Genomic DNA, 14,146 nt, shown 5'->3' with positions numbered 1-14,146 from the left:
GCCAAGTGGAGATACCTGGACGACCCACTGTCTCTGAGGATCAGCCTGCACACACACACACACATGTTAACAACACAGCCAAGTGGAGATACCTGAACGACCCACTGTCTCTGAGGATCAGCCTGGATGCGCCACACACACACACACACACACACACACACACACACACACACACACACGCACACGCACACGCAAGCAAGCAGCGGGATATGCACACACAGGGATATATAGACAACCAAGTAATTCAAGAGAGTGAAATATTAGGAAAGTGTTAATCTGTCAGTTATGTGTGTGTGTGTGTGTGTGTGTGTGTGTGTGTGTGTGTGTGTGTGTGTGTGTGTGTGTGTGTGTGTGTGCACCTGTGTGTCTGTGGTGCCACTTTATTGATGGTGACAGTCTGGGTATTTGACCTCGCCTGCCGTGACTAACCTTCATGCCAACTGGTCCTTCATGGATGCCATGCGCGCGCACGCGCACACACACACACACACACACACACACACACACACACACACACACACACACACACACACACACACACACACACACACACACACACACACACACACACACACACACACACACACAGTGTAGGGGGTCTCAGTCTGCATGTGTGTGGGTCAGAGGTCACATATTGCAGACCAACTGTGCTAGCCACCCACACGTCTCCATTTCCAACCATCAGCACCGTCAGCCACTTTGACTTTGCACTGAAGCACTCCTGCTGTTTCTTCAACATGACTGTCTCCATTACCAGAGGTCCGGGGACCCCCAGGGTCCTTGAGGGAGTTCCAGGGGGTCCGCAGTTAAATGATGGATAGTGAACCAAATGGACCCATACGGGTCTGTAACTCTGAGAGAGTACAAATGGAACCAAATGGACCCTAACGGGTCCATTTGGTTCCATTTGTACACTCTCAGAGTTACAGTAACATTGCTTTTACAATATAAATCGGGGTCCCAGAGATAGAAATGCCATTAAATGGGGGTCCGTAGCCTAATGCATGTCAAACTGGGGGTCCTTACCAACCAATTAAAATGGTTGAGAATCACTGCTAGAGCTGTAAAAAATCTTCTCTTATGGGGGTCCCTGGCATATATTTTTCAAATGGGGGTCCGCGGGCTAATAAGTGTCAATTTGGGGGTCCTTGACATGAAAAAGTTTGAGAACCACTGCTTTATAATACCTGCATGTCATTTTATTTACGAGAATAAATATGAGCTTGGATGTTAGGCAGTTGTGGACAAAGTACTTAACCCCAATACTTGAGTCAAAGTATCTATACTCCTGGTCAAATGTTACTCAATTACTAAGTGGGAGTTGCTTGGTAAAATGTGTACTTGAGTGTACTTTAGAAAATACTTTAATTGTTCAAAAGTACAAATCACAAATGGTCTTTTTAATATCAAAGCAGTATTTCAAGAGATAAACAAGTAGTGAAAATAGCAGCTCTACAAGTTCATGACAAGTAATCTTGTAGTTCTGCTATTTTCACTATATTTAGGGCTGGTTAATTCCTAATGTACTTTTTTCCATTCCTAGAAATGTAGTGAAATGTACTGGAGTCATAAGTACAATATTCTTGTCTTTGAAATGTACTGGAGTTGAAAGTATTCAAAAATACAAATACTCCTGTAAAATACAGATTAAAAAAAATAATGTACTTAAGTACAGTACTCAAGTAAATGCACTTTGTTGCTGTCCACCACTGCTTTCCACTACATGCATGTCATTTATTGTAGGGGAATAAATGCTAGACTGGATGCAAAACTGAACTTGTGAAAACTGAAACTTGTTTATTTATGTGTTGTTAATATCACACAGATGATTCGACAGAATAGCAAGAAACGCCTAGGAGTTCTCCGGAAGGTTTAAGGGTGGAATGTTCAAATGCCTGTGAGCTCTTTAGAATGTTTAAGGGGTTCAATGGAACGTCTGAGATGGCATATCAACATGCCATACCAGACACCTGATCCTCACAGCACGTTCCATTCTGGAAAAGAGAGAGTGACAGCACAGTCAAATTGAGTTGTATGTGTGTGCGTGTGCGTGTGCGTGTGCGTGTGCGTGTGCGTGTGCGTGTGTGTGTGTGTATGCGTGCGCTCATGTGTGTGCGCACGCTGTGTGTTATATACTGTGCATGGTATACTGCACAAAGCATCCAAGTAAAAGAGAGTGACCAGAGAGTGACCAGTTACCAGTGGTGTAAAGTAACTAGTACATGTACTCAAGTACTGTACTTGTACACTGTACAGTACAATTTTCAGTACTTTTACTTCTACTCCACTACGTCTCAGAGGCAAATATTGTACTTTTACTGCACTACAATTATTTGAAAACTTAAGTTACTAGTTCCTTTGTAGATTTTGATTATTATTACAAAACCATATACATTTCGGCCATTTCTAAATTGCAGGATTGATACTTTTACTAAAACATTTTAGTACTTTTTCCACCACTGCCAGTTACTATTGTAGAAGCTACTCTTCCCAAAGAGTCAGTGAGTGAAAAGAAAGTATTAAGCTCCTTACACACCGGGGGCGATTTTTTTCATGCGAATAATACGTTTTTTTTAAACCTTATAAAGTCAATGCAAGCTTCCATGGAGCGAAAAAGCGAAGCGAAAAAGCGTCTTTTAATTATTCGGAACGAGTCCGAAATTTTTGTATATTCGCATAATCGCCGGTGTGTAATGACCTTAAGGGCCGTATCTTCCACCCTGTGCAGGGCGGTGTTAAGTGATTATCATACTGTAGCTGTTTTCCAACAGACGCAGTTGTAATTTTCCCAAACGGGAGATAAACAACTTTTTCAAGAATTAATTCATCATTAATCCTATTAATAATAATTTAAACAAAAAGTTGCACTTGCAATGCATCTCCAAAGTGGTGAGGAGAGAGAGAGAGGGAGGGAGAGACAGGGAGAGAAAAAGAGATGCATTTATTTCAGTAAGGTGCCTGCCTACACTTTATTGCTGATTATGTATAAATAGCCTACCTCAGGTCATGTAAGAATGGCCTTAATCCGTAGCCTCCTGGCATTCTTTATCTGTCTCCGTAGCTACAGTCAAGTAATGCTTTACCCATTTATCAGCTTCAATTTGACAGTGTTCCAGTCTCAATTTTGTCCGCTCATTTCTTTGTGCCATCACTTCCAAATTCACTTTCCTGTATTTGTGTTCCTATATCCTGTATGGGTTCTCTCTCCTGATTGGATAAAATTGGTATCCCGACCAGAAAATAAAAGTTCTATTTACTAAAGAGCTGGAGAGATGAGGAAACCCCTGTTACTGAACAAACACTTATAGAGCTATTTAGCACTTAATTTAACTAAATGAAAATCACTTATTGCACCTTTAAATAACAATGCGCTATGACGAAGGTGCACCACACTGTTCAGACTGCGTAACAAAACTCCCATTCTTAAAGGGAATGGAAGACTACATTCTGATTTGATTTATTTTATGCCCAAAACACACCCATGACCAATTCAGAGTCTAAATACAACCACTTTGTGCAGTGCGGCGAATTTGCAGATCGATCGCGGCGTCTAAGTATTAAAATTGGAGGGGAAACACCCCCAAAGCATAGGATGAATGTAAAATGCCTCTAGATTATCCTCTTCACCTCCGCTCTCGATCACTGTCCTTTTTCAATTGCTTAGAAATAATAATGTACTGGTTTTGGTTTTGTTTTCTGGGTGAAGCCTATTAAAGAATGGTGTTAACAATAGGCAGTGATCAATACCATTGTTTACTGCATACAACCACCAGAATCACTGGGCTCACACACACAAGGAATGCACATCGGCGCAGGCAAAAGTGAAATGTCATTGATATCACATTAAAGTTACAACGGTGCTGTGGATCTGATAAAATGCTGAGCCTCAGTTCCCCGAGCCAGGGGTTGCAGTGGGTTGAAAGGTGGTGTAAAGGTGGGTGATGTTATCTAGTCTCTTCTTTTGAAATAGTAGCAGTTGAAATATCACCACCTTCCCAATTAGATCCTATTCATGCAGTGCAGTAGATAAGTCAGTGCATATAATGTTTGTAGGAAAGTTCACAATTTAAATGCCCGCAGTCAGTGATGAGCTAATCAGCATTACTTAACCCCTTACACCGCCCTACTGTCAATTGTCGTATGGCAAGCTACAGGAGAAATTTCTGAACATTTTTAAATTGTTTTAAATGTTTGTCTCTCCTAGCCAGAGGTATTATCTGATACCAGATCTGCCTACCAATATGTCTGGTGACATCTAAATTCAATCTAGAGAAATTGGCTGCTAACAAACCTACTGTAAGTCTACTGATTTGAAAACCAATCCTGATACTGTCCCAATAAGGACCGCCAAAAAGATTTTGCATTGGTTCTGCAAATCTGCAATCCAATGACTTTAAATGTGTACATTTAAATGTCACCAGATGTATGTGTAGGTGGAGCTCTCCAATTGGTCTTGCACGGGACAAATAATAACATGCCCAAAATAGGGACGTCAGGTTGAAAGTGGTTGAACGGATACAGTAACAGATAACTAAATAGAATGCCCATGCAGTGGGCAGCCTTACACTTTATAGGTTGTCACTTTTGCATGAAAGCAACACTTTCACTTCACCAGTTGCCTCTGTATCAGCTCAGACTAGACTGTATCCCACACTGTGGGGCTGTACAATCCTGAGTGTTGATTTAACTCTTTCTGTGTGTTAATTAAATGTATTCGGAGAGTCCAATAAGGGTAAGAAGCTTTGCCTTTATGTTCAAGAGGTCTAATACCAGCAAGTACACTTTCAAGAAAATAAATTCTCTCTCTCTCTCTCTCCCTCTCTGTGTATGTGAAAATACAGTCGATGAACCACAGTGTGTGTGTGTGTGTGTGTGTGTGTGTGTGTGTGTGTGTGTGTGTGTGTGTGTGTGTGTGTGTGTGTGTGTGTGTGTGTGTGTGTGTGTGTGTGTGTGTGTGTGTGTGTGTGCTCGCGCGTGAGAGAGCTGACATGCTGGTAATAGAGGGGTTGTGAGAAGTGTCGAAAACAGTTTGCTCTACTGCCAAGACTTCCCACATTCAAACAAACTGCAGCCAGAGAGGAGCGTGTGCACATGCTGTGCACACATGCAATTAAACATGACAACACAGATGCTTACACACACGCACGTGCGCACACGCACACGCGCATGCGCATACACACGCACACACACCTACCTTCTAGTCACACAACTTCGCTTTTATCACACACATGCAGAACAGACGGTAAAATATCCTCTGAGTTAATAGAGAGCCAAAGTCTGATGTAATTTACGCATCCTACCTGGGTCACGCCCCCCCCCCCCCCATTCAGAATTCCCATATACGTGTTTAATATCGCGTCATATAAGATCTGTGTTACAAAATTAAACAAATGATCAAATGAGGTTTGACTCATATGGATATAAAGCATCAACTGACGGCGAGAAAACGCTAACGTTACCGCCACCGAAATTGAAAATGTTTTCACCAGAAACAGACTGTATCAAATATGAGTGACTGACTATCGTAAACGATACAGAGCCACCTCCCTGACAATAGCGCCGGGACAATCTTTTTTAGTTTTGGACCACAATTCTTATATGAGACGATTCTAAGATGACCCAATGTTATTCTCCATAGAGAAATTACTTCCGTGACCCAGGGGATGAGCGAGTGACATCAGGACTTCGGTTTACTCTATTCATCCATGTGTAAGTCGGAGAGGCTACAAATGCAACCAAATGAACCCTTGCTGGTCCATTTGGTTATAATTGTAGCCTCTCTGTAGTTAAATGAACACTGAGGATTTTACTGTGCACACACAGCATGTACTGTATGTACAGCATTGGACCCCCAGGGGTCCTTGGGGGGGTATATGGGGGTCCCCAGCAAAACTAGTTCATATGGCGTCACAATCATTTTAACCACTTTAACCTTATTGTATACTTTAGCTATTCAAAAATAGCAGATATACGAGCTCATGAGCTTGAAGATCTGCTATTTTTGAAAAATTGAGACAGGGGGTCCCCAGCCGAAAAAACATATCATTTTGGGGGTCCTTGGCATAAAAAAGTTTGAGAATTACTGATGTACAGTATGTAAGTAAGTATGTGCTCACCATGTGCGTGTGTGAACGTGGTATCTGTACAGATGGTCGACCAAGCCGTATTTGTTGCTGTTCAGGGCCTTGTAACCGCCGTGGAGAAACACGAAGCCGCTGGCCTGGTCGTACACGCTGCCGTGACCGTACCCTCCCTGGACCACCGCTCCGCCTGTGGACACCACCTGCCAGGAATTGGACCCTGATGGGATGCGCACGCACGCACGCACACACACACACACACACACACACACACACACACACACACACACACACACACACACACACACACACACACGCACACACACACGCACACGCACACGCACACGCACACGCACACGCACACGCACGCCTCAGTTATATTTCATTGTGCGACATGATGCTCAAACAAAGAAATGCATTCTGTGCAACGTATAAATTAGGCTGTAGACGTGGTATTTATCTATTAGAATTTAGAGTGTGTGTCTGCAGAACAAATGTATCTTTTTGTCATGGAAACAAAGCACAGCGTAATTGAAAGACAAAGAGACAGAAAAATGGAGAGAAAGTGAGGAAGACAGATGCACAGACGGTTTAGTTATTAGTTTGAACTATAACGCAATTAAGGGGCCGATAATTTCCCTGCATTGTTGTTTGCGGGCATTTTTATTTTATTATTTATATTTTTTTCCACTGGGGTAATTTCTCTCCATTATCTGGATATGATTGTTGTATATTGTAATGTAATGTGAAAAGCTCTGGCAATATTGTTAATCTATTTTTGGAGAGTCATCCCAATAACGCGTCCTTGAACAGAATTGAATTGACGGAGAGGGACAGAGAGGAGGAGAGAGAGAGAGAGAGAGAGAGAGAGAGAGAGAGAGAGAGAGAGAGAGAGAGAGAGAGAGAGAGAGAGAGAGAGAGATAGGGGGGGGGGCACAGGCAACGTAATATCCAGGGACAGAGATCCGACTTGACAGTTTAAAAAGTTTGTGATACTCTGGCAATATTGTCTTTTCACATTCATGCCAGGGAAGCAAAGTGCTTTCATTACCAGCGGTGACAAGAGAGAGAGAGAGAGAGGGGGGGGGGGGGGGATGGGGGGGGGGGGGGGGGCAGAGAGAGTGAGAGTTGCCAGAGGAAGTGAGAATTTTGTCTGCTGCATACAGATTGATTATGATAACGACAAAAATTAACTACAAACACAACCCTAGTTAAATCATCCTGCCTGGACCCATTACTGCATGGAAGAAACACATGCTGGAAGGAGAGAGAGAGAGAGTGAGAGAGAGAGAGAGAGAGAGAGAGAGAGAGAGAGAGAGGGGGAGAGAGAACATGCAAGGAACTGTACAAAAACAGAACAGAAAGAGAGGAGTGCGGGTGGGGGCATCCGAAGGACAGCTGTGGTAAGAACGAGACAGAAAGCGGAGGAGGAAAAAAGAAAGAGAGAGATACAAAGACATGGGAGAGAGAGAGAGAGAGAGAGAGAGAGAGAGAGAGAGAGAGAGAGAGATTGAGAGAGAGAGAGAGAGAGAGAGGGAGAGTAAGCAAAGGAGGCAGTAGTTGGAAAAAACTTTCAAGAAAACTTGCAAGATCAAGAGAAAAAGAGAGAGAGAGAGAGAGGGAGAGAGAGAAAGAGAGAGAAAGCAGGAACAGATACTATAAGTGAAACGACAAGAGAGTAAAAAGGTCGGCCCTTATGTGGCGAGCGGGAGTTGTCTCTGTAGGCTAATTGCTAGGAAAGTCGCCGAGCGGAGCGGCCATTAAGTCCCTTTTATACTTCCAACTTTACACTCTCCTTCATCTAGCCGCCATTCATTTAACCACTCACACATACACAGTACAGTATCCCTGCTCTCATCCCGTACCACCACCTACTGCCTATAATGATGCTATACCCATAGAATGATACCATGACAATGTCATCCCCCTCTCTCTTCACTACAGAGAGAGAGAGAGGGGGATGAGACAGCATTCACTACAGAGAGAGAGAGAGGGGGATGAGACAGCATAGAGATGCTGTAGAGAGAGAGAGAGAGAGAGACAAGAGAGGGGAGGGAAGAGAGGCAGAGAGGCAGAGAGGAGGAAGAGGAGAACTGAGGAAGAGAGGGGTGAAGGGGTGGCGGGCATTGTGAGGAAGTAATTGATGTACGGATAAGGACAAGAGAGAGAGAGAGAGAGAGAGAGAGAGAGAGAGGGTGGAGGGGGTGAGTGCAGATCAGGGACAGAGAGAGACAGGGGGTTAAAGGGGAAAAATGATGGAATAAAAGAGATGGAAATTAGGAGGAATGACAGTGTGTGTGTGTGTGTGTGTGTGTGTGTGTGTGTGTGTGTGTGTGTGTGTGTGTGTGTGTGTGTGTGTGTGTGTGTGTGTGTGTGTGTGTGTGTGTGTGTGTGTGTGTGTGTGTGTGTGTGTGTGTGTGAGAGAGAGCGAGAGTGAGAAAGAGAGAGAGGGTCTGCTAGAGAGCGAAAACAGGAGTGCTAGAGAGGGATTAGAGAGAGAGAGAGAGAGATGAGAAAGGGAGGTGGAAGAGTGAGAGAACTCAGTGGATTCATTAATCATTGTCTTTGCCCAGACACTCTGGCCTAGGTGCCACCTCTTCTTAATGACCACTCTCTCTCTCTGTGTGTGTGTGTGTGTGTGTGTGTGTGTGTGTGTGTGTGTGTGTGTGTGTGTGTGTGTGTGTGTGTGTGTGTGTGTGTGTGTGTGTGTGTGTGTGTGTGTGTGTGTGTGTGTGTGTGTGTGTGTGTGTGTGTGTGTGTGTGTGTGTGTGTGTGTGTGTGTGTGTGTGTGTCTGGACACTCTCATGGATCCAGCGCCACTGACTGCTCTACCAACGCTGGGCTGCAGTGACATCTACTGGTTTACATACGGTAGTACACCACTTTTTTCATCAGCATCACAGCAGCAAAAACTTCCCCGAGAGCAAGATAAAGACACAATAAATGTTTTATGACAATCAATAATATCACCATCACATAGTGGTGTTTCATTGAGTCAAACATTGCACTGGTAACAGCATCTCGGCCAGGGCAACAGGAGGAGATAATGTTTTAGCCTGCGCGCCTGCTCGTGTGCCCGTGTATGTGCGTTCGTGCGTGCCTGTGTACAGTTTAACATTGCTAATATTCTACATAGTAGAAGAAAGAGGGAAGGGGGAGGGGGAGGTGCCTGATTAAGACATCAATACATGGATCACATACTAGAGGAAAGATGCTACAGTACAGGCTGCAGGCCTTACTGCCAGAGAGCAACGTGAAGCTGCAAGTTGTGTAGCTACCTGGTTCTGCAAGTGCGACGCGTTGTGAGCTTGTAGATCGGCTATTTTCGGCACACACCTAAGTATAAATCAACTGTAGTTCAGTTGACTAAAATCTTCTGATATGTAGTCAACTAAAACTAAAACATTTCAGATGACTAAAATATGACTAAAACTAAATTCAATTTTATTCAAAAGACTATGACTAAAACTAAATCAAAATGTGTTGTCAAATTCAACACTGGTCTGTGTCTGATCAACTATTTATGTTACTCTGAATAAACGTGCCGTTCCCTGTTATTCTATAAGTAGTGAATGATATTATATTATATGTTTATCCTGCCTGTACCTGTGCCTGAGATTATACCTGTGTTTCCCGCCCGTACCCCTGCCTGTTTTTAAAAGTAAAACTTTGTTTACCCCCTGAATTCTGCCTACTTTCTTCCTGTGTTTGGTCCTGCTTAAAAAAAAAACCTGACAGTGTCATAGTGTGGATTTGATGTTGGTGGTGCTTTGTATAATGTAATGGATCACTTTCAGTCAATGTGTGTGTAGCTTACTGTATGGTACACAAGACCACAGTCCCAACTACGCCAAGGAAATCTGTACTAAATTCCATATTCACCCTTTTCCTACTACCTTGGACAGTCTGACATACAATTTTTCAACATCTCTCTATTTCAAAATTAAAAGCCCAGGAACATTGCATGCCATGTTACACAGACACGCTCCAGTGAATAGAATAGCCAGGCTCAATGTGGACTTAGAGAAATGTTGTTTGAGCTTCTAGACCCAGCCTCATTTCACAGTAGTGCTATACCATTTTCTTGGTCAAAAAATATAATTAAGTCCCAGGAAAATCACCCTTCATGCCTTCACTCTGCAAAGTCACTCTCCCAATTCATTGTCTCCAAGCTGGAAGTGTTGATAGTGTCTCTCTTGTTTAAAGTTTCAGGAGGCAATTTGTTTTAGTTTAAAACCCGGAGGCTAGACTACCTGTTATCACAAGAATAACAGCTCTTTTTAAAAAGACATGCTATGTTTCAAAGACTCAAACCTTCAGCTTGATGAAAATGCACTTTTGCAATGAAAGTGCTGCTGTCGTTGGCTCATAGCTTGCAGTAAATTGGGATCTGTATCACATTCAAGCTTATGTTTGTCTGTGTCTAACAAGCATCAATGTATTACTATGCTGCATAGGGACATCTACTCAAATAGCCCATCATTAGGTGTATAACATTTATCGCTTAAATGTTTTGCTATATATAGTATATTCTATATTTCCCAAAACGTGTCAGTCTGTGTTCTACTGTATATAGACGGAGTGTAGGGCTATCAAGCTCACATGTCTAGTCTACCTAAAAAAACAATCAATCAATTCAAGCCTTCCTTTGTTCCACAACAGAACATTCTCTCACTTCACCTCTTCAACCACGTACTGTACCTGAAAAGACGTAATAATTTTTTCCCCGACTTACCGAAACTGAGCAACAATTTAGTTTTAGCCTATACTCGATGCGGCTCCACTTTTGCGGCTACATTAGACCCACTGGATTAGTGCTTGTGTGTAAGCGAGTTCCACCAAAGTTGAGCTCATCTCCCACTGAGATGCGCTCGGTGCAGGTACTCGCTCGCCTATCGGCTCACTTTCCCACCTGCCAATCATTGCACATACAGTATACAGGACGATGAATTCACCAAAACGAGCGCTCCCGAGCTCAACTGCTGTGGAAATGGCTTGCACACATGCTAGAATGTGACTTTGACTTTGTAAACCAAACACACAATGTTCACATTGGTGTCATCTGCTGTGATATTTGGCTAGTTATTAAATGTTGGAGATGCAAGAAGTGCCAAAAAGAACTTCAGCAAGAGATGCCTTTCTTCGTTTTCTCCGCAGTTACATCAATTTGTTCTTATGACCTCGCCAAGCTTTGTTTCCGCAAGAAGTATGCAGCCTGAAGTTTTTGATTCTGATTCAAGGGTACTACAGCTCCATTTGAACTGCATCAATGAAAATAAAGAGAGAGACAGAGAGAGAGAGAGAGAGAGAGAGAGATTTGTTTGGCACAGGCAACGTAATATCCAGGGACAGATATCCGACTTAACAATAAATGAAATCCAGTACTGCCACAGGAACATGTTCTGGTCTACTTACTGATGTAGTACTCGTGGACTTTGCTGCTGTAGCTGTAGACGGGTGAGTAGCCAAAGAACACCAGCATGGCCGGCTCACCGTTGGCCAGCTCCACCATATGGGCGGAGTGACCCTCCAGGGCGTAGGGCGGAGGCGGGGATGGGGACTGCTTTGACCAGGTGCGTTGGGGGATATTGAAGACCCACAGTTCATCGGTCACATTGGCAACTCCTGCCTCCAGTTTGCCCCCGAACATGTACATGTCATCCTGGAAACAAGAGGGGCGGTCAGAGGAGTGAGTGAGTGAGTGAGTGAGTGAGTGAGTGAGTGAGTGAGTGAGTGAGTGAGTGAGTGAGTGAGTGAGTGAGTGCGTGCGTGCGTGCGTGCGTGCGTGCGTGCGTGCGTGCGTGCGTGCGTGCGTGCGTGCAGTTTAACATTACTAGTATTTTACACAGTAGAATAAATAGGGAAGAAGGAGGGGGACCGAAATGTTCTATCTCTAACATTAAACTTTCTTTTTTTGTAAGTGAAGACTGTGTGGGGGTCTGGGGGACTCCCCCTCCCCCTTCATTCTTACTTCTGCCATTCAAGTTCATTACTCTGACGCACCTGTCCGTCTCCGTAGGCGAGTTTTTTCTTCATAATATTCTACACAGAAATTGTTTGTTTGAAAATGCTTCAGTTTCAACCATGAAAGAAGAGGTAATCGATACAGTGGGGCCTCAGTGTCGCATTGATTCAATATGAAGATGGGATGGTTATGGTTTCCATAGCAGTATGTGTCAATGCGGCCTCCAGCAAAGAAGGTGACTGTGAACACAGAAGTAGGGTGCTTATGATCCATCTATTCCCTCTATATACTGTATATCTACTGTATGGTTCTACATCAACCTGAATACATTGGGAGGTAAACACAGTGTGGGAGAGGGGAAGGAGCTATCTGACTGAGCTATCTGGTCTCTCATACGAAAGAACTGTCAATAACCATTTGAAGTCAAATGTGGAAGTGGTCTTGTAATTTCTTTACTTAAGAACATATCACACATACATACATACTGTACGTACTGTACTTACATAAAGTACCTACTGTACATTACATACACACACACACACACACACACACACACACACACACACACACACACACACACACACACACACACACACACACACACACACACACAGCCGCATGCACACAAAGCACACACTGCCACCCACACACACGCATACGCACACACACACACACAATTTTGAGTATTTAGAAAAGCGCTATATAAATTGCATGTATTATTATTACATATAAACTACATGCACAGACACACATGTTTATTTTTACTGCAAGATAACATGTAAACATGCAAAGTAGAGTGTTTTTCTTACATAAAGGTTTGATGTCAACGAATGATAATGATATGCTTTCTGCCCACGTACAAACAGCAGGGGAGCACCACAGCTGCACCACAACCAATACTTAGTGATAGAGAGAGAGAGAGAGATGAATAAGAAATTCAAATGTACAGTATATAAAGCTGAATTTATACTTAGTTGCGGGCCGGTGTCACGCACCAAAACTAGCAATTTACAGGCACACAACGCGTTGTGTGTATGTAGTGACTGCACTTGATGTTTGACCCAGGAAAAAACTATTTGAAAGCACTGTTCCATCTAGACTGCTTTCATCCCCATCCAGCCCTACCAGAGGTTAAACTCTTCATAGCCAGCGCTCATTTATATGGTAATAACGCATCCTAACCACAGGGTGGAGAGGAGAGGAGAGGAAAGGAGAGGAGAGGAGAGGGAGCAGACATACGGTACACAGTCATTCCAGAGGAGCTATATGAGACAAAGTGCATAGTGCCTGCCAGTACGTGGACATAATGGAGAACTCAGCCACATATATCTCCTCCGGATGAGACACAGCAAGCTGCTACCAGCTGTCTCAATGCGTGCGCAAACGCACACATACACACACACGTGTAATCGACTGTACGTTCATCACCTACAGTACAGTACTTTCAAATGGCTTCAAATTACTTCATGGCTATTATCAGGAGCCATTACTACCGGAATGAGAGTAAATGTTGATTTAATAATTGACTGTAGCAAAGACCCATTGTTGCTTCGCAAGCGCGTGCATGCACGCACACGCACACACACACACACACACACACACACACACACACACACACACACACACTCGCTTATGTTTTCACATAAAGGGAAAACAGCTAGTTACAAAGTGCATGTAAGGCAGAGCATTGTTACATACAAAAAAAAATATTGGCATACTTGTCAAACACAGCGGACAACAATCTTGGGTAAAGGAAACAAGGCCTCCTCCAAATTGAGCGGCTTCCTTGTTTAGCCCTCCTTTTGGAGAGGCCGGCCATTTGAAGGCCCCTCAAAACCAACTTGTATACATGCCCTAGGGCCTAGGCTACCAAAGATAAAAACCAAAAGTTTACATCTGTAGCCTAGCTGAGAGATGGTCTGCTCTAGCTGATGATATTTTAGCACTTTGGTTAGGAAGGCTTCCTCTAAGCTGTAATCAAAAGTACAGCCAACCTCGAGAATGAACACCTCCCGCACGCACGCACGCACGCACACACACACGCACACACACACCTTATTTCCCTCACAATTACTCTACATACAATGACTTCATGCAGCTG

At 43.5% G+C, this 14,146-nt stretch overlaps 1 protein-coding gene across 1 annotated transcript in view; it reads right to left on the bottom strand.

Moving 5' to 3' along the window:
- The window catches only part of LOC311058033 (attractin-like protein 1), a 337,913-nt gene that overhangs the window by 244,767 nt on the left and 79,000 nt on the right, over positions 1-14,146 (bottom strand). Inside the window, exons 8-9 of the mRNA XM_084075308.1 lie at positions 11,496-11,742; positions 6,117-6,300 (exon numbers count right to left, since the gene is read on the bottom strand). Of these exons, the coding sequence (XP_083931434.1) occupies positions 6,117-6,300; positions 11,496-11,742 (431 nt within the window). The remainder of the gene's footprint in view (positions 1-6,116; positions 6,301-11,495; positions 11,743-14,146) is intronic.

The sequence above is a fragment of the Gymnoscopelus microlampas genome (genome assembly GCF_963454915.1).
Source record: "Gymnoscopelus microlampas genome assembly, chromosome: 13".
Taxonomy (NCBI): domain Eukaryota; kingdom Metazoa; phylum Chordata; class Actinopteri; order Myctophiformes; family Myctophidae; genus Gymnoscopelus; species Gymnoscopelus microlampas.
Note: the sequence above shows the minus strand (reverse complement) of the source record. Positions and strands in the feature narration are given on the sequence as shown.